Source organism: Trachemys scripta, chromosome 1 (genome assembly GCF_013100865.1).
Source record: "Trachemys scripta elegans isolate TJP31775 chromosome 1, CAS_Tse_1.0, whole genome shotgun sequence".
Lineage (NCBI taxonomy): Eukaryota > Metazoa > Chordata > Testudines > Emydidae > Trachemys > Trachemys scripta.
Window position 1 is genome coordinate 335,710,849 of NC_048298.1, and position 16,005 is coordinate 335,726,853.

Sequence of the window (16,005 nt, forward strand, 5' to 3'; positions counted from 1 at the left end):
AGCCCGTCAAACGACTGCAACATGAGGACATGATGAGTGGGATAAAATGAGCTGGAGTTTTCTGGTCCATGGATTAGCATTGTCAAGGTGAACAAGGGCTCATGAAGTCTGAGGCTTGACAATGAAGAGCCCTTTGAGATGAATAAGGAGTGTTCTCATTTCTTTGTGCTATCGTTTCATTCTCTTTCCTGATCCCCAAAAAGGCAGTGGTTACATTTGAAGGTTCCCTTTACAACCAGAAGGGCTGGACAACGTCTAAGATTTGATGCCATAGAGATCAGAACCCCTCTTGAGTATTCTGGCTTCTTTTGCCTCTTCCTTTGAACTCAGGACTTTAGTAGCCTCTCTGTTGGGATTGGTTGAGGAATATTGGATTGGAAGGTTACTTCATTGTGCCTCAGCGCAGGCAACGGACTAGTTGACCTCTTGACATCCCTTCCAGTCCTGCATTTCTCTGGTTCTCTGAAAGTTGGGCGTAAGCAGAGTTGCGATAAATTGTACGAAGGAGCTTTGTTTTTTAAAAAGAGTGAATTAAAGACACTGCATTGAAACACACCCAGCAGAGTGCAGCGGAGTGAGGGATTTCAAAAAACAGGCAACACTTTAAAAAACAACGGAACCTCATTTCGCTTGAATTCCACAAATGGAGAAACCAAGGCACAATGCAGGTGATTTGCCCAAGTAACAGCGTAGCACACTAGGGACTTTAACCCTTGCCGACCAGGAGTTCCCTAGCGTAGATGGAGAGTAGCAAATGGAACCCAGGTCTCCTCACTTTCAGACTCTGACCCAACCTCTACCTCAGAATTAGAGTTCTGATTGGCTGGTTGGCTCCTTTTTCAGGGATGTTGCCACCTTGGATCAACACCCAGAGGCTCACATCTGGGGACTGATCACTGAAAAGGGTCACGAATGAGCTGGGACTCACTAGTGCTTTGCTTAGCTTCAGCCAAAATATCCCCCCACTGCTACATTTTGAAGAAACCTTCTAAAAAGCATCACTTTGCTCCACAAGGAAAAGGGACCAGATCCCATCACATATGTTAACTCCTCAATGCTTCTTTGAATGGTTTGACGCTATCTGTTCTACTGCTTCCCACCACTGCAGAAGAGGGCATCAATAAAAGACACTCTGGTGTGGCTTAATTCTTTAATGTCATCATCATAGTCCAGTTAGAAGTAGAATTGAATGTTGATGTATCTGTCTTAGAGTTTTCTATTCTGCCCATCATTGTAGTATCTAAGGCAGTGGTTCTCAACGAGGGGCACACGTACCCAGGGGGGTACTCAGAGGTCTTCCAGGAAGTACATCAACTCATCTAGGTATTTGCTAGTGCTTTTTATGTAGCATGTTGTAAAACTAGGCAAAGTCAGTACCGAGTAAAATTTCATACAATGACTTACTTATACTGCTCTATATACTATACGTTGAAATGTAAGTACAATATTTATATTCCAATTGATTTATTTTATAATTATATGGTAAAAATGCAAAAGTCAGCATTTGGTCAGTAACAGTGTGACTGTGACACTTCTGTATTTTTATGCCTGATTTTGTAAGCAAGTAGTTTTTAAGTGAGGTGAAACTTGGGGGTACCCAAGACAAATCAGACTCTTGAAAGGGATACAGTAGGTTGAGAGTCACTGATCTAAGGCATGGTCCGCCCTTGAAAGTTATATCAGCAGAGCTACATCAGTCAGGAGTATGAAGAAAACACCCCGACTGATGCCGACCTAACCCTCAGAGTAGATGCAGCTATGTCAACGGAAGAATGCTTCTGTTGGCGTAGCTAATGTCACGCCGGGAGGTGGTGTTCCTGCACCGACAGAAAACTCCAGGCTGCGTCTGCACCAGGGGGCTGTGCTGGGCTAATCTTTATGGGTTATGAATTTCAGTGCTTGCAAAGAGCGTGGGGCTGTTGGCTGTGGGTACAGAGCAGCTGTGCACGGAGGGTGAAATTCACCTCTGTGCAGTGAATCACAGCAGAGTACGCAGCACGTATCCCACTTGGCCTGGAGGGTGCGTCCATCCCAGTTAAGTGCTGCATGAGCCTTGTACTGACTGCACAGGGGTGCTCTGCTCTGGCTGCAAGCTCTGAGTTAGTGTTGCTACTAGGTGTAGCTCAAGCTGGTGATTCTGATCTGCAAAGCCCTGTATCATTTGGGATGCCATTTACTGCTCCACCGGGACAGTTAAAGGGGACCTGCGAAGGATGTTTTTAAGAGACCCTTAAGTGTGGCCCTTGTTGATCCTTTAGGATGTGAACCACGGAGGCCGGAAAGGGGCCGGTGCTGCTGGAGCAGACTTCCCCAAATCACTCCTATGAGCTCAGCACTGAAGGGGAAATTCAGCACAAGGTTTCTGCACCTGGACCGGGGTGAATTCCATGCCACTGCTCGGGTGGGGGCCTGCCTGCTGTAGTTGCCACTGTCTTTCATTGACCAGGGCGATGCTGTTGCTTTGGCCTTGGGTTAGTGCTTTCGGTGAAGCAGGTTCATTTGTCCAGCTCAGAAAGATTCAGGGTGAGCTGATCCCACTAGGATTCAAGCATTGGGATCGTTCTAGGTATTTCTAACCCGATGCTTAGATCCCTCAGCCGTCCCTTCTGGGTTTGCTCCACAGGCCTTTCAGCATGGGCCAGAGAGGAAAAAGAGAGAAAGAACTAAATCTGCCAAGGAAAAGCCAGGAGACCCGCAACGGGATCCCCTGGGGGCCCTCTGAGTTCTTTTATTAGCAATGGCTGCAAGGTGGCAATAACAATGACACAGTTGAATGGCCACTATTCCCCTGTGACACGAGTGATCCACATGGGTGGGCAATGTTCCTCCAGTAACCCCCTCTCAGTACAGCTCCAGAACACGGACTAGTGTGCACTGCAGACAGCTCGGGTTGGTGTCCTACTGCAGTTCCATCTGTGGGCGGTCGGCTCTGTGGGAGGGAGGGAGGGAGGAACTAAAGTTACCGTGTCTTGGTAGGCATTTCTTTTGCATTAATGTATCCCACTTCTGCTTCCCAGCACATCAGCTGAATCATACAGAGACCAGAGATGGAAAAGACCTGGCAGGTCCCAGCTGGTTGGTCCTTTCACTGGGCTTGTTCCCTAAAGTCTATTCATCAGTGTATAATCCAGTCTAAGGCCTTGGCTACCCTGCAAAGGGTTTGCCAGTATAGCTTTGCCGACAGACCAGCAAGAGAGTTCTTTTCCCAGTACACCTTGTACCTGTTCTCCAAACAAAATCAACTATCCTAGCAACAGGCCTTTTTTTGCTGGTAAAACTGTATCTGCACTGGGGCTTTTGCTGGCCAGTTGATTTAGTTGGGAGGAGAGCTGGGGGCACTGGAATAAGCTATGCTGCCAAGACACAATTTTGCTGCGTCCACACGAAGAGCACTTTGCTTATCTAGTACGCTGGTATACCTATACCGGTAAAGCCTTCCACCTGTTGACCTGGCTCTATTCAGTATAATTATGGTGGTAATATTTCTGCTTGTAGACCAAGCCTACCTTTAAACAACTTGAAGGATGGGCCTTCCACCACTTGGGAGCCAAGCTCGACCCTCACTGTTAGGAAACCTTTCCTGATTTTTCTCCTACGTTTTTCTTGGTTTAATTTCATCCCCTCACTCGCAGTTTCCTGCTCCTCTCAGACCACCCTTACCAAATCATCCCCTTGGTGGTGTTATCCAGCTCACAGTAACATCTGAGTACCTCCTCACACCCCTGTGAGGCTAGGGAAGAATTATCCCGGTGCCCGCAGCAGAACAGGGAATTGAACCGATGCTGAATCTCATTGGGTTACTTCTTTCTAGAGCTGTCAGGAAATTATTTTTTTCCACTATAAGATTTTAAAGGTTTTTTTCCCCCCCAAAATTATTGTTTTGATAAAACCCACCATTTTTTTTGACAAAAACAGAATATTTTTTTGCAAAAATTTCTCATTTCTTCAAAAAATTTAGATGGACATTTTTTGACTATTTATTTCTTCCCATGTCCCAGGTGTCTCTAAGTTCCTTTGAGTTATTGCTCCGATCTTGCTGCTTGCCAGAAAACTTAAAAGAAACAAGCATAAAATGATCTAAAAACCAGCCCAACTCGTTGAGGGGCACGGGTAGAGAGCAGTGTGGGGGCGGGTTTGTGTCCTCCTGCTGGGCAGGGGGCAGAGCACGGACCATGCCGCATGCACCATGAAAATAAAAAGCCCAGAGAAAAAGTGGTGCCTAGAGTTAAGCAGAAAAACCCACCTGGGTAAAGAACCCACCAATCTGTAAAAAGCTAAGCCCAAAGTCACTTACTCACTACACTGGCAATTTCCGCCGTTTGCTATCACTCATGAAGGCTGTTTAATCCTTCTGAAGATATTCAATAAGACTAAACCTAATGCTGACCCCTGTGCTTCCCCATCAAACTGCTCTCCCATCCCCCAAAGCGTACCTTGCTCTTTATCATCACCCTGGGATTATGCTCCAGTTTCCTGTCCACATGGCAGCACCTGGATCCAAGATGGTTCGAAGAGCTCAGAGGCCGTATCGAAAGTTTGGCTTCACTGATGGTTTGGTTTTTTCTAGTCCTTTTTCGTCGCTTCAATATCTTGCATCCCTTGGGCATGTTTAAATAACGTAATATATGTTGGCATCTCACCGACTGTGACAAGTGGGTTTTGAAAAGCCAGCTGTTGCCGGACAGTCCATCCAAAGCCGCATGTCCCCACCTCAGCGGCTGGGAGTGTGTGTCCCGGTCAGAGTTCAGCCGAGAGAGCCAGCTTTGCCTGGGAGAGGAGAACCCACGGGAGCCCCCAGGCTGTCCTCTGTCGTCTCATCCCACAGACCTCCCTGGGGCTTAGGATGGAGACGCCTACGTCTCATGGGCCAGCATCATGACGCGTTTCAGCTGCTCGTAGGTCACAAACATCACCACGTTCCAGGATCCCAACCGCAGGAACGAGGGCATGAACCTGAGAGAGGGGACAATAGACATTAAGCGATCCAACAGCGTAGAGGCTAAAGAATTTCCCCTTCATCCCCAACCAGGGTACTCCAAGCCCCTGGCAACCAACAACAAGCTGTATCTCGGCTGGTGGATCCCCCATCCACTAGCTCCCTTATGATCCCTGCTATCCATGGATTCCCCTCTGTTGCTCTCCTGCCTGGCATCACGCACCCTCAGCCAGCTCCCCCTGCCACTCCTATTCTTTAACACTAGCCTTGATTCCTGCCTGGCCCGACATTGCACCCAACCCTGGCTAGAGACACCTTACCGGTTGCTCTGCACACACATGGTGCTCTGTAAATAATGAGACCGAGCCAGGTGAGCTTGACTCTTTCCCGTGCTTCGCAAGCACAGCAGAATATGAAACCAGACTAATCTGTAATACTTAGCCCTGGGCTAGGCCCAGATTCACAAAGGCACTAAATTCCCACTGATTTCAATGAAAGTCAGGCACAACCTTTGAGCATCCGGGCCCTTACGCTCATCAGCTGCAGATCTCAAAGTGCTTTACAGAGCTGGGTAGGTATAATCCTCGCCTAGGGCACCAGGATTTGCGGGGGGCCGCATTTTGCCGCCCTCGGTAGCAATTCGGCGGCGGGGGGGTCCTTCCGCATTCCGGGTCTTTGGCGGCAATTCTGCGGCGGGTCCTTCACTCAGTCCGGGACCCGCCGCCGAAGTGCCCTGAAGACCGGGAGCGCGGAAGGACCTGCCGGCCGCAGAACTGCCGCCGCTGACCAGGAGCGCGGAAGGACCCCCGCCTAGGGTGCCAAAAACTCTGGTGCCGCTCCTGATTCTCCCCATTTTACACACAGGGAAGTGGAGGCGCAGAGAGCTCCAGGCTCCCATGTTGTAAAGGCTTCTGGGTGTCTTGTGTTTTGGATGCCCGGGCTGAGAGCCTCATGCCTGCTCTGCAAAGGTACTAAGCATCCACCACAAGCCAGCTGAAGCCAGCAGGTGCTTACGGGACAGACTGACAATGTCCTGGACCAACCTCGTGGAATGAAGATAAGCTTATAGCAGACTGGATGAGGGTTGATGCCTTCGGGGGGCGTTGCGTTAAAAAGGCAATGGTGTCTGTGGCACTGTGTGGCACTCCTCGAGGAGGAGGAGGAGGATACGAATGTCATTGCTCCAGTGGGTGTTTGGAGCTACCCCCTGGGGAAGTGGAGTTCAGACGGGATTCTCCAGGGACCAACAGACAAAGGAAGGGTTGGGGATAAACAGCCTGGTTACAAATAGGCTCAGGGCCATCTTCCTGATCCAGCAAGCAGACAGGACCCCTGGTTCCCGGAGGGCCCCAATCCTTCGGGGAGGGTTGGGCCTACTGGGCGCTTGTTCTGAGGTAAAGCTGTGATGAACTTGAAACCCCAAGGAAACCCTGTGGGTGGGGGGTTGCAGGACTGCTCCTGCCCGAGCCCATGCGAGGGTTGGGGTGATCTCTGGTGAGCTTCTTAGCTTGTGTGCAAGTTCTTTCCTTGTTTTTAATGTGTTTTCTCTGTAGCACTTTTACCTTAAGAATAAAATAGACATGCACAGAAAGAGCGGTGGGGTATCTATAACCGGGGCCGTCACACTGTCAAGCAGCTCTGAAGAGAAAGCAAGCAGGCCTCCTGGGGCAGGCTGAGAGTAACACAGTGAAGGCAGGGAACAGCTCAGCCTGGAGATGCTCCGGGCAGAAGGGCGAGAGCTGCGTGTTTCCACCCAAGAGAGGGGACAGCCAGGGGAGCCGGAAGCTGGGAGCGGGCCCTTACGGGATCACTGAGGGGAACCAGAGGTGGAGTTGCCCTGCCCTGTGATGCTTATCACCTCTGAAAATCTCAGGCTGGAGGGCCATGGACCGAGCCACCCATTAGAAGCCGCTTTGGAAAAACTGTCCCAAAGTGACTTGCCCATCGTCACATGAGCTGGTAGCAGAGAGCGGACGAGAACCCAGGTCTCTTGACACTCAGCCCAGTGCTCTGTCACTGTCAGTCTCCTCTGTAGACTTGTTAGATGAACACATGCGCTGCTCCTTGAATAGGCCATGGGCTCGGTACAGGCCTGGATACAGATTTGTAGCTGGCTCAGTGCCTAAGCACCACTTACCCCTTGTAAAACGCTGTGGGTCCTTCCAGGATCACCATGGTGAGCATACAGTTCAAGGCATTTTTGTACTGGCCACGGGTGGAATTCATGTATCTCGTCTTCACGACGTCGACGGGCGAAGCCACCACAGTGGCGCAGAACCCAGCTCCGAAAGCAGCGACGAAATGGCAAGGAAAAGTGTCTGGGGGTGGGAAATGGGTAATAGGTTTTGGGGTAATGGAATTTTCCACTGCAAACGGGATGCTTTTGCCTTTACGAGCCACTTGCAATTAGTCATTGGTGCCATGCACAGCAAGGACCTCCGTTCAATTTACAGACATCAATTAACCTACCCTCTCCCTGAGAGATTGGGAAGTATCTCCATTCTCCACATGGGGGAAACTGAGGCACAGGAGGTTTGACACTAACTTTGGGATGCACACCTTGAGACTTTTGGGGCCTGATTTTCAAAGCTACAGAGCCAGTTGTAACGCCAGCTGAAGTCCATGAGAGCTGCGAGGTCTCAGCACCCCTGAAAATCAGGCCCAAGATGCTCAAAGTTGGATGCCTCAAAACTGAAGTACGTAAACTCCACGAGCACTTCTGAAAATTTGGGGCTAAGCACCAGGTTCCCAAAGGGATTTAGGCACCTAGTGGGATTGTCTAAAGTGTGTAGGCACCTAACTCCCAGTGGGAGTTTTTGGAAATCCAACTAGGTGCCTATCTACACCTTTAGGTGCCTGAATCCCTTTGAAAATCCGTCCCTAAGTGACTTGCCCAAGGTCATGCAGGGAGTCTGTGGCAGAGCTGCGAATAGCTCTTAGGTCTTCTAAGGTCTAGTGCTCTGTACTAGACCATCCTTACCACCATGCTACTGAAACCTCCAGCTGACGTCTGAAGCAGCATGGGTAGCCGGCTCCAGCCCTCTGCCAGAGTGAGCATCACCCATTGCGGAAGGCCATTGGGAGGAGAAGCAATGGAGAGGACTCAGAGAGACAGAGCTCTAACCACCAGGCTCCCCAGATGGAAAGGACGAAGGAAAGACACCCTCACTCACTCAAGGCCCTGGTTCCCTCACCTGTCATTAGATGATATTTCAGCAGCATCTCCTTGAGGAGGTCATAGGTAACCATCTCTCCGCAGTTCACAATGGCGTTGCGGGTGATGTTGGGTAACGTCCCTGAGGCAGAAGATGCAAAGGATGAATGGTTTAGAGAGTGACTCTGGCCATGTGAGCTCACACTGCTCTTCTGAAAGCAAAGTAGGGCAGGTGATGACCATGACTGTATTATTATTAATCGTGTTCATTACCCCTGTGCCTAAAGGAGCTCTACCAGATGGCAGGAGTTCTGTGATTTACGTGGCATTATTTATCCACAGCGGTCAAAACACTTTACAAAAGTGGCCAAGACTCATTATCCCCATTATACAGTGGCGGAGAGAGAAGCTCAGAGTTACACAACAATTCAATGACAGAGCAAGCGATGGATCCTGGGAGTCCTGCGACTCAGTCCTGGGCTTGGATAGTTCGATCACAATTCTATCTCAAGTTTCAGAGTAACAGCCGTGTTAGTCTGTATCCGCAAAAAGAAGAACAGGAGTACTTGTGGCACCTTAGAGACTAACAAATTTATTAGAGCATAAGCTTTCGTGGACTACAGCCCACTTCTTCGGATGCATATAGAATGGAACATATAATGAGGAGATATATATACACACATACAGAGAGCATAAACAGGTGGGAGTTGTCTTACCAACTCTGAGAGGCCAATTAATTAAGAGAAAAAAANGACTGGGAATGGCTGAGCCATTACAAACGTTGACTCTATCTCCCCTTGTAAGTACTCTCACACTTCTTATCACACTGTCTGTACTCGGCTAGCTTGATTATCACTTCAAAAGCTTTTTTTCTCTTAATTAATTGGCCTCTCAGAGTTGGTAAGACAACTCCCACCTGTTTATGCTCTCTGTATGTGTGTATATATATCTCCTCATTATATGTTCCATTCTATATGCATCCGAAGAAGTGGGCTGTAGTCCACGAAAGCTTATGCTCTAATAAATTTGTTAGTCTCTAAGGTGCCACAAGTACTCCAATTCTATCTCAAGCGCACAAGGAAATGGGGAGCGAGTAAATGACGAGGCAAATCTGTTATTGCAGGTCTGTGGGCTTGCCAGGAACCTTATTTCTGTGACGCAAGAGGAAAAAGGACATTCCATCTCGCCCTGGATGGGATGTGCCCCCAAACCATCGCAGGTGAGTGCTGACATAAAATCATCATTAGCGTCACCATTGTTAATGATTTGATCTCTGATCATTTGGGTAGAAGTATCCCACGGTTCTGGGGTCGGGGTGGAGTCTGGGATTGTGAGTAGGGCCTGAATAGAACACCCCACTTTCCTTTTTCTGACCAACCAGCCCCCTCATTTGGGAGGGGGGTGGCGTTTTGGTTTGCTCTGCTCTGGTCTGTGATTGGTTGTGATCCGCCCTTTGGGATCTAACAGTCAGTGTGTTGTTGTGGCTTATGCTACAAGGAGCCAGTCTGGGAAATGCATCCCTCTCTCCTGTCTCACCTTAAAAATACTACCTAGTGGTATAAAATCCTGCAGTGGTAGCAGATTATAGGTGAAAGTCCCATCCTGTGCTGAGCCAGTGGCTAGGTACCACTCAGGTCCTATTTTAAGCCCTCTTAGGGCTGCCCTAACCTGCAACAGGGGCAGCCAGCCCCAGGATAGAAGAGCAGGCCTCCTCCCCACTGTGCTGGAGCAGAAATGGGGATCTGGGAAGCAGGGAAGGGAATGCCATCTGGTCACATGGACCTGCCAGTGCTGTTGCGTGGCCACTTTAAAACCAGCTGGCCCTGTCCTCCAGGGATATCTGCAGAACCCGAGGGGCCAGAGCTGAATTCTGTTAGCTGGGCTTGCTCTGTTCACCTTCATCTATTGAATACTAAGGGCCATGGGAATTAGGGGCCTAAATACTTTTGAGGAGCTGGGCCCAGATTCTTAACTGGTGTAATCTGGCGTAGCTCCATTGACTTCCATAGACTGACCTCAGTGGAGCTACCCTGATTTACACCAGTGGGCAATTGGTCTGGGAGGCTCTCTCGCTCCACACAGATAAATCCTGTACCTTTCCAGAGGCCTCTGACCCCTTCCTCCTTGGCGATGGTTTTGTAGGCATCCACAGTCCCGTTGTATTTCTTGGTTCCATCCGTCAGCCTCACGTGGGCTTGGAATCGCACCTTGACCACGTCGGTCGGCTGGGCACACGTGACTGCCATGGCTCCGGTGGTGCAGCCCGCCAGCAACCGGGTGAGAACGCCGGCATCTGAATGGGAGCGAATAAACTGGGTAGCAACGCACAGAGCTGAGTTTTTCTCAGCCTCCCCACTAAATCAGAGTGCCTTTCACCTCCCTTGCTAGGGCTGGGCGCGAGCATGTCCCCTCCATCCAGCACTGAGGCCACAGGTGAAGGCCGACTCCCTGCATGGCCTCGGGGAAGTCACTTAGCCTAACTTTTCAGGTGGCCTCTAATTTGGGGGTTGGCCTCAGTTTTCTGGATGCCCAACTTTAAACTCTCTGGGTCTGGTTTTTAGAGGCGCGGAGCAGCACCGGAGATAGCAACCATCAGGAAGCTGTGAATAGGGTAAGAGAAGGCCCTGCTCACCGTGTCCCACTACACCCTCCCTTTGCACCCCGCCAACACTGACTGAGGCCCCCCCCACGCTGATCCAGCTGCAGACTCTGGCTCCAAAGAGAGGGAACTGCTTGTCACACGTTTGGTTCTGAAATGTAGTTTTTAAATGGGAAGGACCAAGCTCTTTAAACCTGGCCTGAATTTTTGGCCTGCCATTGTTTGACGGGGCAGTGGATGTCAACAAGACATCGAGTATCTGATCACACCCCAAAGCAAGTGCTCAAACATCTAGTTTAGCTGCGCTCAGGGCACTGCAGGACCTGGGTGAGACTGGGATCCTATGTGTAGCACGTTTACCCCATTCGTCATTTGGGATCTCAGGTTATTCAGCTCACTGTAAATTTTTTTTTTTAAGTGGCAACCTCTAGGATAATGGGCCAGAGCCTCAGTTGGTGTGAATCAGCGGAGCTCCATTAGTGTAGATCATCAACTTCCATGAACTGATTCACACCAGCTGAGGATGTGGCCCGACGTTCTGAAATAGAGGTTGAGAACACGGCCCCTGGACGCGCGTGTGGTGCCAGCACTCACTCTCCGACCCTGTGGAGGTGTAGAATTGTTTCACGGAGTCATACAGCCCGATACGAATGGAAGCGAAGCTCATCTGACGCTGGAGCCCAGCCACCAGGCCGTTGTACAGGCTCGTGGGACCTTCCGTCTTCACCATGGTGGTGATGGTGCCAAAGACGCCCTTATAGTGGATGGTCTTCACGCTCTTGGTAGGCTTGGACTCTCCCTGGATCTTCAAGATGGACAGACAGACATCATTATTAGTAGATGGCAATTTGCCTCTAGTGCAGCCAACTAGAGCCTGCTCCTGAAACCTTTATTCATGTGAGTAGTTCAAGCAAAGTCAGGCATGAGGAAGGGTTTGCAGAGATGGGCCCTTAGCTAAGAGAGTTCATGAGCTAAAAGCTCAGTTCAAGGTAGTTTGGGGCATGGACTGACCTAGGAAGGTATTAAATTTGTCATTTCTATGTGCAGTCATCCTGCAGCTGGCGTTTTGATCAGTGAACTAGTTGCAAGGCGATAATTGTCATACATTTACACATCAGCTTCCATCCAGCTGGATACCAAAGGACTGTGCAAGCAATATACCGTCTTCATCTCTTTGCTCACCACTGAAATGCAGCCATCTCTGGGGTAGAGTGTGGCAGCTGTTTATCAGTCTACAGCAACATTACAGGCCAAATCAAGTCAGGAACTGAACAGGACTCTACCGTATCCAGCTGAAAATGGTGGAGCAGCTAAGTAGCCTAGATGTAATTATCAATGATGGGATTTGGCCAGAACAATGGTGGGAGGCAAAATTCATTCATGTTCGTAAAGTGCTTTGAGATCAGATAGAAAATGCTCTCCAGTATCAATGCAAAGAGGATGAGATTTATCCTGGTGCAGGGGGTCAGCACAAGGCCTAGGTACCATTTCAGATCCACTTTGAGGGCTCGGGGCAGATCCTCAGCGGGGGTAAACTCTCAGAGCCTCGTTGACTTCCAAGTGACAGTTTACCCCGGCTGAGGTTCTGGCCTCTTAAGTGGTCCCTCGCTCTTGTGCTGGGGGCTCTGCATGGTGTCGATGTCACTCAGAACTATAATCAAGTCGTGTCTGTAAAAAAAAGTGATGCCTGATTTCCGTTATTCACATTCCAGCAATAAAACAACCTGGACTTGCTGAGAAGAATACGACTGAGACATCTCTAGGAACCCGCAGATCTGCAGGGTACACAACAAACATCATCTGAAATCAAACCAGGTATGTTAGAGCCTGATCCAACTCCCGCTGATGTCTTTACATTAACTTTTAATGGGAGTTGGATTGACCCTTAAAGTTAACAGATGGGAGGCAAAAAGACCTAGTCTGTTTCTCAGCAAGAGCTGGATTTGTCCAACGATTTAATCTAAAATGCCTTTCACTCCATTTGAGAGACCACGTGGGTCCGAGGATTGGGACTTGGAAGCGCTCGATTCTGTGCCCAGCTCTGCGGCTGATCTGCTACATGATTCTGAACAAAACTCTTTGTCTTGACTATTTCGACTGTTGTCACATTGGAGCAGGGACTGTCTCCCACTACGTGTCTATACATTGTACCTGACACAGCTGAGTCCTGGTATCCTTGTACTATAGGAATACCAACAAGGACGTTTACCTGCAGTCTGACTTTCGCCGTGTCCAGAGGGAAGGTGCAGAGATCTGCTATGCATGCTGCCATCCCAGCACCCAGGAACTTAACAGTAGCAGTTGGAGGGATGTCAGTGGGCTTCAGTCCGACCATTGCTTCCCTGGGTTAGCAGGAATCACAGTTCAGCAAATAGATTCTCCTCTGGAAGCAGCGTTGAATCTGCAAACGATGGACGGCAGTGATATTCTCCTTGGAAGATACGAATGAAGCTGTAAATATATTAGGGCTGTTAAACGATTAAAAAGATCAATTGTGAAATTAAAAAAATCACGATTAATGGCAGTTTTAATCACACTGTTAAACAATAATAGAATACCATTTATTTAAATATTTTTGGATGTTTTCTACATTTTCAAATATATTGATTTTAATTACAACGCAGAATACAAAGTGTACAGAATGGAATGGTGGCCGAAGCAAGAAGGGGCATACGAATAATTAGCATATCTGGTCTGGCACGTAAATATCTTGCAACGCCAGCTACAAAAGTGCCACGTGAATATCTGTTCTCACTTTTAGGTGACATTGTAAATCAGAAGTGGGCAGCATTATCTCCCATAAATGTAAACAAACTTGTGTGTCTTAGCGATTGGCACAACAAGAAGTAGGACTGAGTGGAATTGTAGGCTCTGAAGTTTTACATTAGGTTTGAGTGCAGTTATATAACAAAAAAAATGTCTACATTTGTAAGTTCAACTTTCATGATAAAGAGATTGCACTACAGTACTTGTATGCGGTGAACTGAAAAATATTATATCTTTTGTTTATCTTTTTTACAGTGTAAATATTTGTAATTAAAAATAATATAAAGTGAGCACTGTACACTTTGTATTCTGTGTTGGAACTGAAATCAATATATTTGAAAATGTAGAAAAACAACCAAAAATATTTATAAAAAATGTAAATTGGTATTCTAAGATTGTTTAACAGTGTGATTAAAACTGATTAATTGTGATTAATGTTTTTAATTGTGATTAATTTTTTAAATCAAGTTAATTTATTTTGAGTTAATCGCTTGAGTTAACTGTAGTTAACTGACAGCCCTAAAATATCTATAATGCATCTCTGGATCTCAGTCAAATGGATAATAGATGGACAAGGAAAGAAAATATTTGACACCCATTTATTTATTTATTAACCATGGCTGATCATCACTTAGCTCTGCATTCGGGGGGAGTGTCCTTTGGAATTTTCCAACTCAGCTACCTACACACTGGATGGATTTGGACAAGTTATGATGTCCCAGATACTACTGATCTTAGGGATGTTTGTGGCCCCTATGGTATCTGGTATCAGGGGATTGCCGTGTTAGTCTGTATCCACAAAAACAACGAGGAGTCTGGTGGCACCTTAAAGACTAACAGATTTATTTGGGCATAAGCTTTCGTGGGTAAAAAAACTCACTTCTTCAGATGTGGTATCTGTGGTATCTGAGCACCTCACAATCTTGATTGTATTTATCCTCACAGCCCAACATACCTGTGAGGTGAGGCAAGGCAGGGCTATTAACCCCATTGTGCTAACGGGGAACTGAGGCACAGAGAGGGTAGGTGACATGCCCAAGGTCAGGCAAGAAGTCTGTGGCAGAGAAGGGGATTGAATCCAGGTCTCCCCAAACCACAGCTAGTGTCCTAACCACTGGATCATCCTTTTCCCTTCCTATGGTGCTCATTGAAGAATGGCGTGAAGAAAGTAAATAAGGATGTGTTATTTATCCCTTCACGTAACACAAGAACCAGGGATCACCTGGTTGAAATTAACAGGCAGCAGGTTAAAACAAACATAGGGAAGTACTTCACACAATGCACAGTCAACCTGTGGCACTTGTTGCCTGGGGATGTTGTGAAGGCCAAAAGTACAACGGGGTTCTAAAAACAATTAGAGAAGTTTCTGGAGGATAGGTCCGTCAATGGCTATAAGCCAAGATGGTTAGGGATGCACCCCCCTGCTCTGGGTATCCCTAAGCCTCTGACTGCCAGAGGCTGGGACTAGACAACGGAGGCTGGATCACTTAATAATTGCTCTGTTCTGTTCATTCCCTCTAAAGCACCTGGTATTGGCCACAGTCGGAAGACAGGATGCTGGACTAGATGGACCATTGGTCTGATCCAGTATGGCCGCTCTTATGTTCTTATGAAGCCAATGGGACTGCTTGTGGGAACAGATCCCCGTCCACACTGGCAGTACCAGCTTGTTTTTATAACCACCCAGGCTAGGACACCCTCATCTGACCTGGTTACCGCAACTACTCTTGCTCTTAGCTCTCTGGAGAGCCAGAGAAATCCTGCTCCAGATTCCCCACTGGTGGAAGCAGACTCAGCGTTGGTGACTCTCAGCGGCAGGCCGGAGCAGTGAGATGTGAAAATTAGTGCAGGTGTGGTGAAAGCCAGTGATGCACTCACTCCAAACGGGACAGACTGCATGAGGTTCTCACCCCTGGGTGCTTGGAGGGATGAGGCGCCGTGTTTGGGGGTGACAGAAAGGGAGCTGCATGCAGCACAAACACTAAGCCAACCTCTGCCCTGCACCTGGTCAAAAGCCCCTTCAAATCTATGGGCATCTCTCCATTGCCTTCAGTGGGTTTTGGCGCAGGCCCTTTCTGCAGTGGGGCTGCTGAGATGTAAATGGGGGCACTTACTTAGTCAGGCTTCACGCAGGCAACACTCTCCCGGGCACGAGAGCAGCACCAGCACCTAGGTAGCTAGATGCTGATGGCAGTGGGGGAGGAATGAGGAGGCAGAGCAAGGACTGCAGGGTTCAGCCCACTCATAATAACGCACAGCACCGCTGAACACTTAGCCTTACCTTAGAGATGCAGCTGTCTGAGTGCACTCCGCTCCTTGCCATCCTCTGTGAGCCGAGTGTCTTGACTCCTTATTTATATATCCCTCGTGGGCTGCACTTTTAGCTGAATGGCAAAGGATAAGGACAGAGATCATTTAACATCAACGAGTTCACAAGCACCAGCCTCCCTCCCTCCCTCCGGAGGTTTAAAATAGATCAGAGAGGACAAGTCATGAGACCCTGGTGTTTTTCAGGAAGCCTCACACTGTCACACTAGTTCTGGACAGTGC

At 48.4% G+C, this 16,005-nt stretch overlaps 1 protein-coding gene across 1 annotated transcript; it reads right to left on the bottom strand.

Moving 5' to 3' along the window:
- Window positions 1-1,843: 1,843 nt before the first annotated feature.
- On the bottom strand, window positions 1,844-16,005 carry LOC117871326 (mitochondrial uncoupling protein 3-like). The gene is made up of 8 exons (XM_034759197.1): window positions 15,737-16,005; window positions 12,899-13,140; window positions 11,284-11,494; window positions 10,186-10,383; window positions 8,131-8,232; window positions 7,074-7,254; window positions 4,434-4,953; window positions 1,844-2,929 (listed from the first exon to the last, which is right to left on the bottom strand). The coding sequence occupies exons 2-7, from the start codon at window positions 13,022-13,024 to the stop codon at window positions 4,854-4,856; spliced, it is 918 nt and encodes a 305-aa protein (XP_034615088.1). The 5' UTR covers window positions 13,025-13,140; window positions 15,737-16,005; the 3' UTR covers window positions 1,844-2,929; window positions 4,434-4,853.

Coding starts and splice junctions, on each gene's coding strand:
- LOC117871326 (XM_034759197.1), bottom strand. CDS start 13,024: ATGGTCGGACTGAAGCCCACTGACATCCCTCCAACTGCTACTGTTAAG. Junction 10,384..11,283: donor CACCTCCACAGGGTCGGAGA/GTGAGTGCTGGC, acceptor GCTCCCATTCAG/ATGCCGGCGTTCTCACCCGG. Junction 4,954..7,073: donor CCCACAGCGTTTTACAAGGG/GTAAGTGGTGCT, acceptor CCCCTCTCTCAG/GTTCATGCCCTCGTTCCTGC.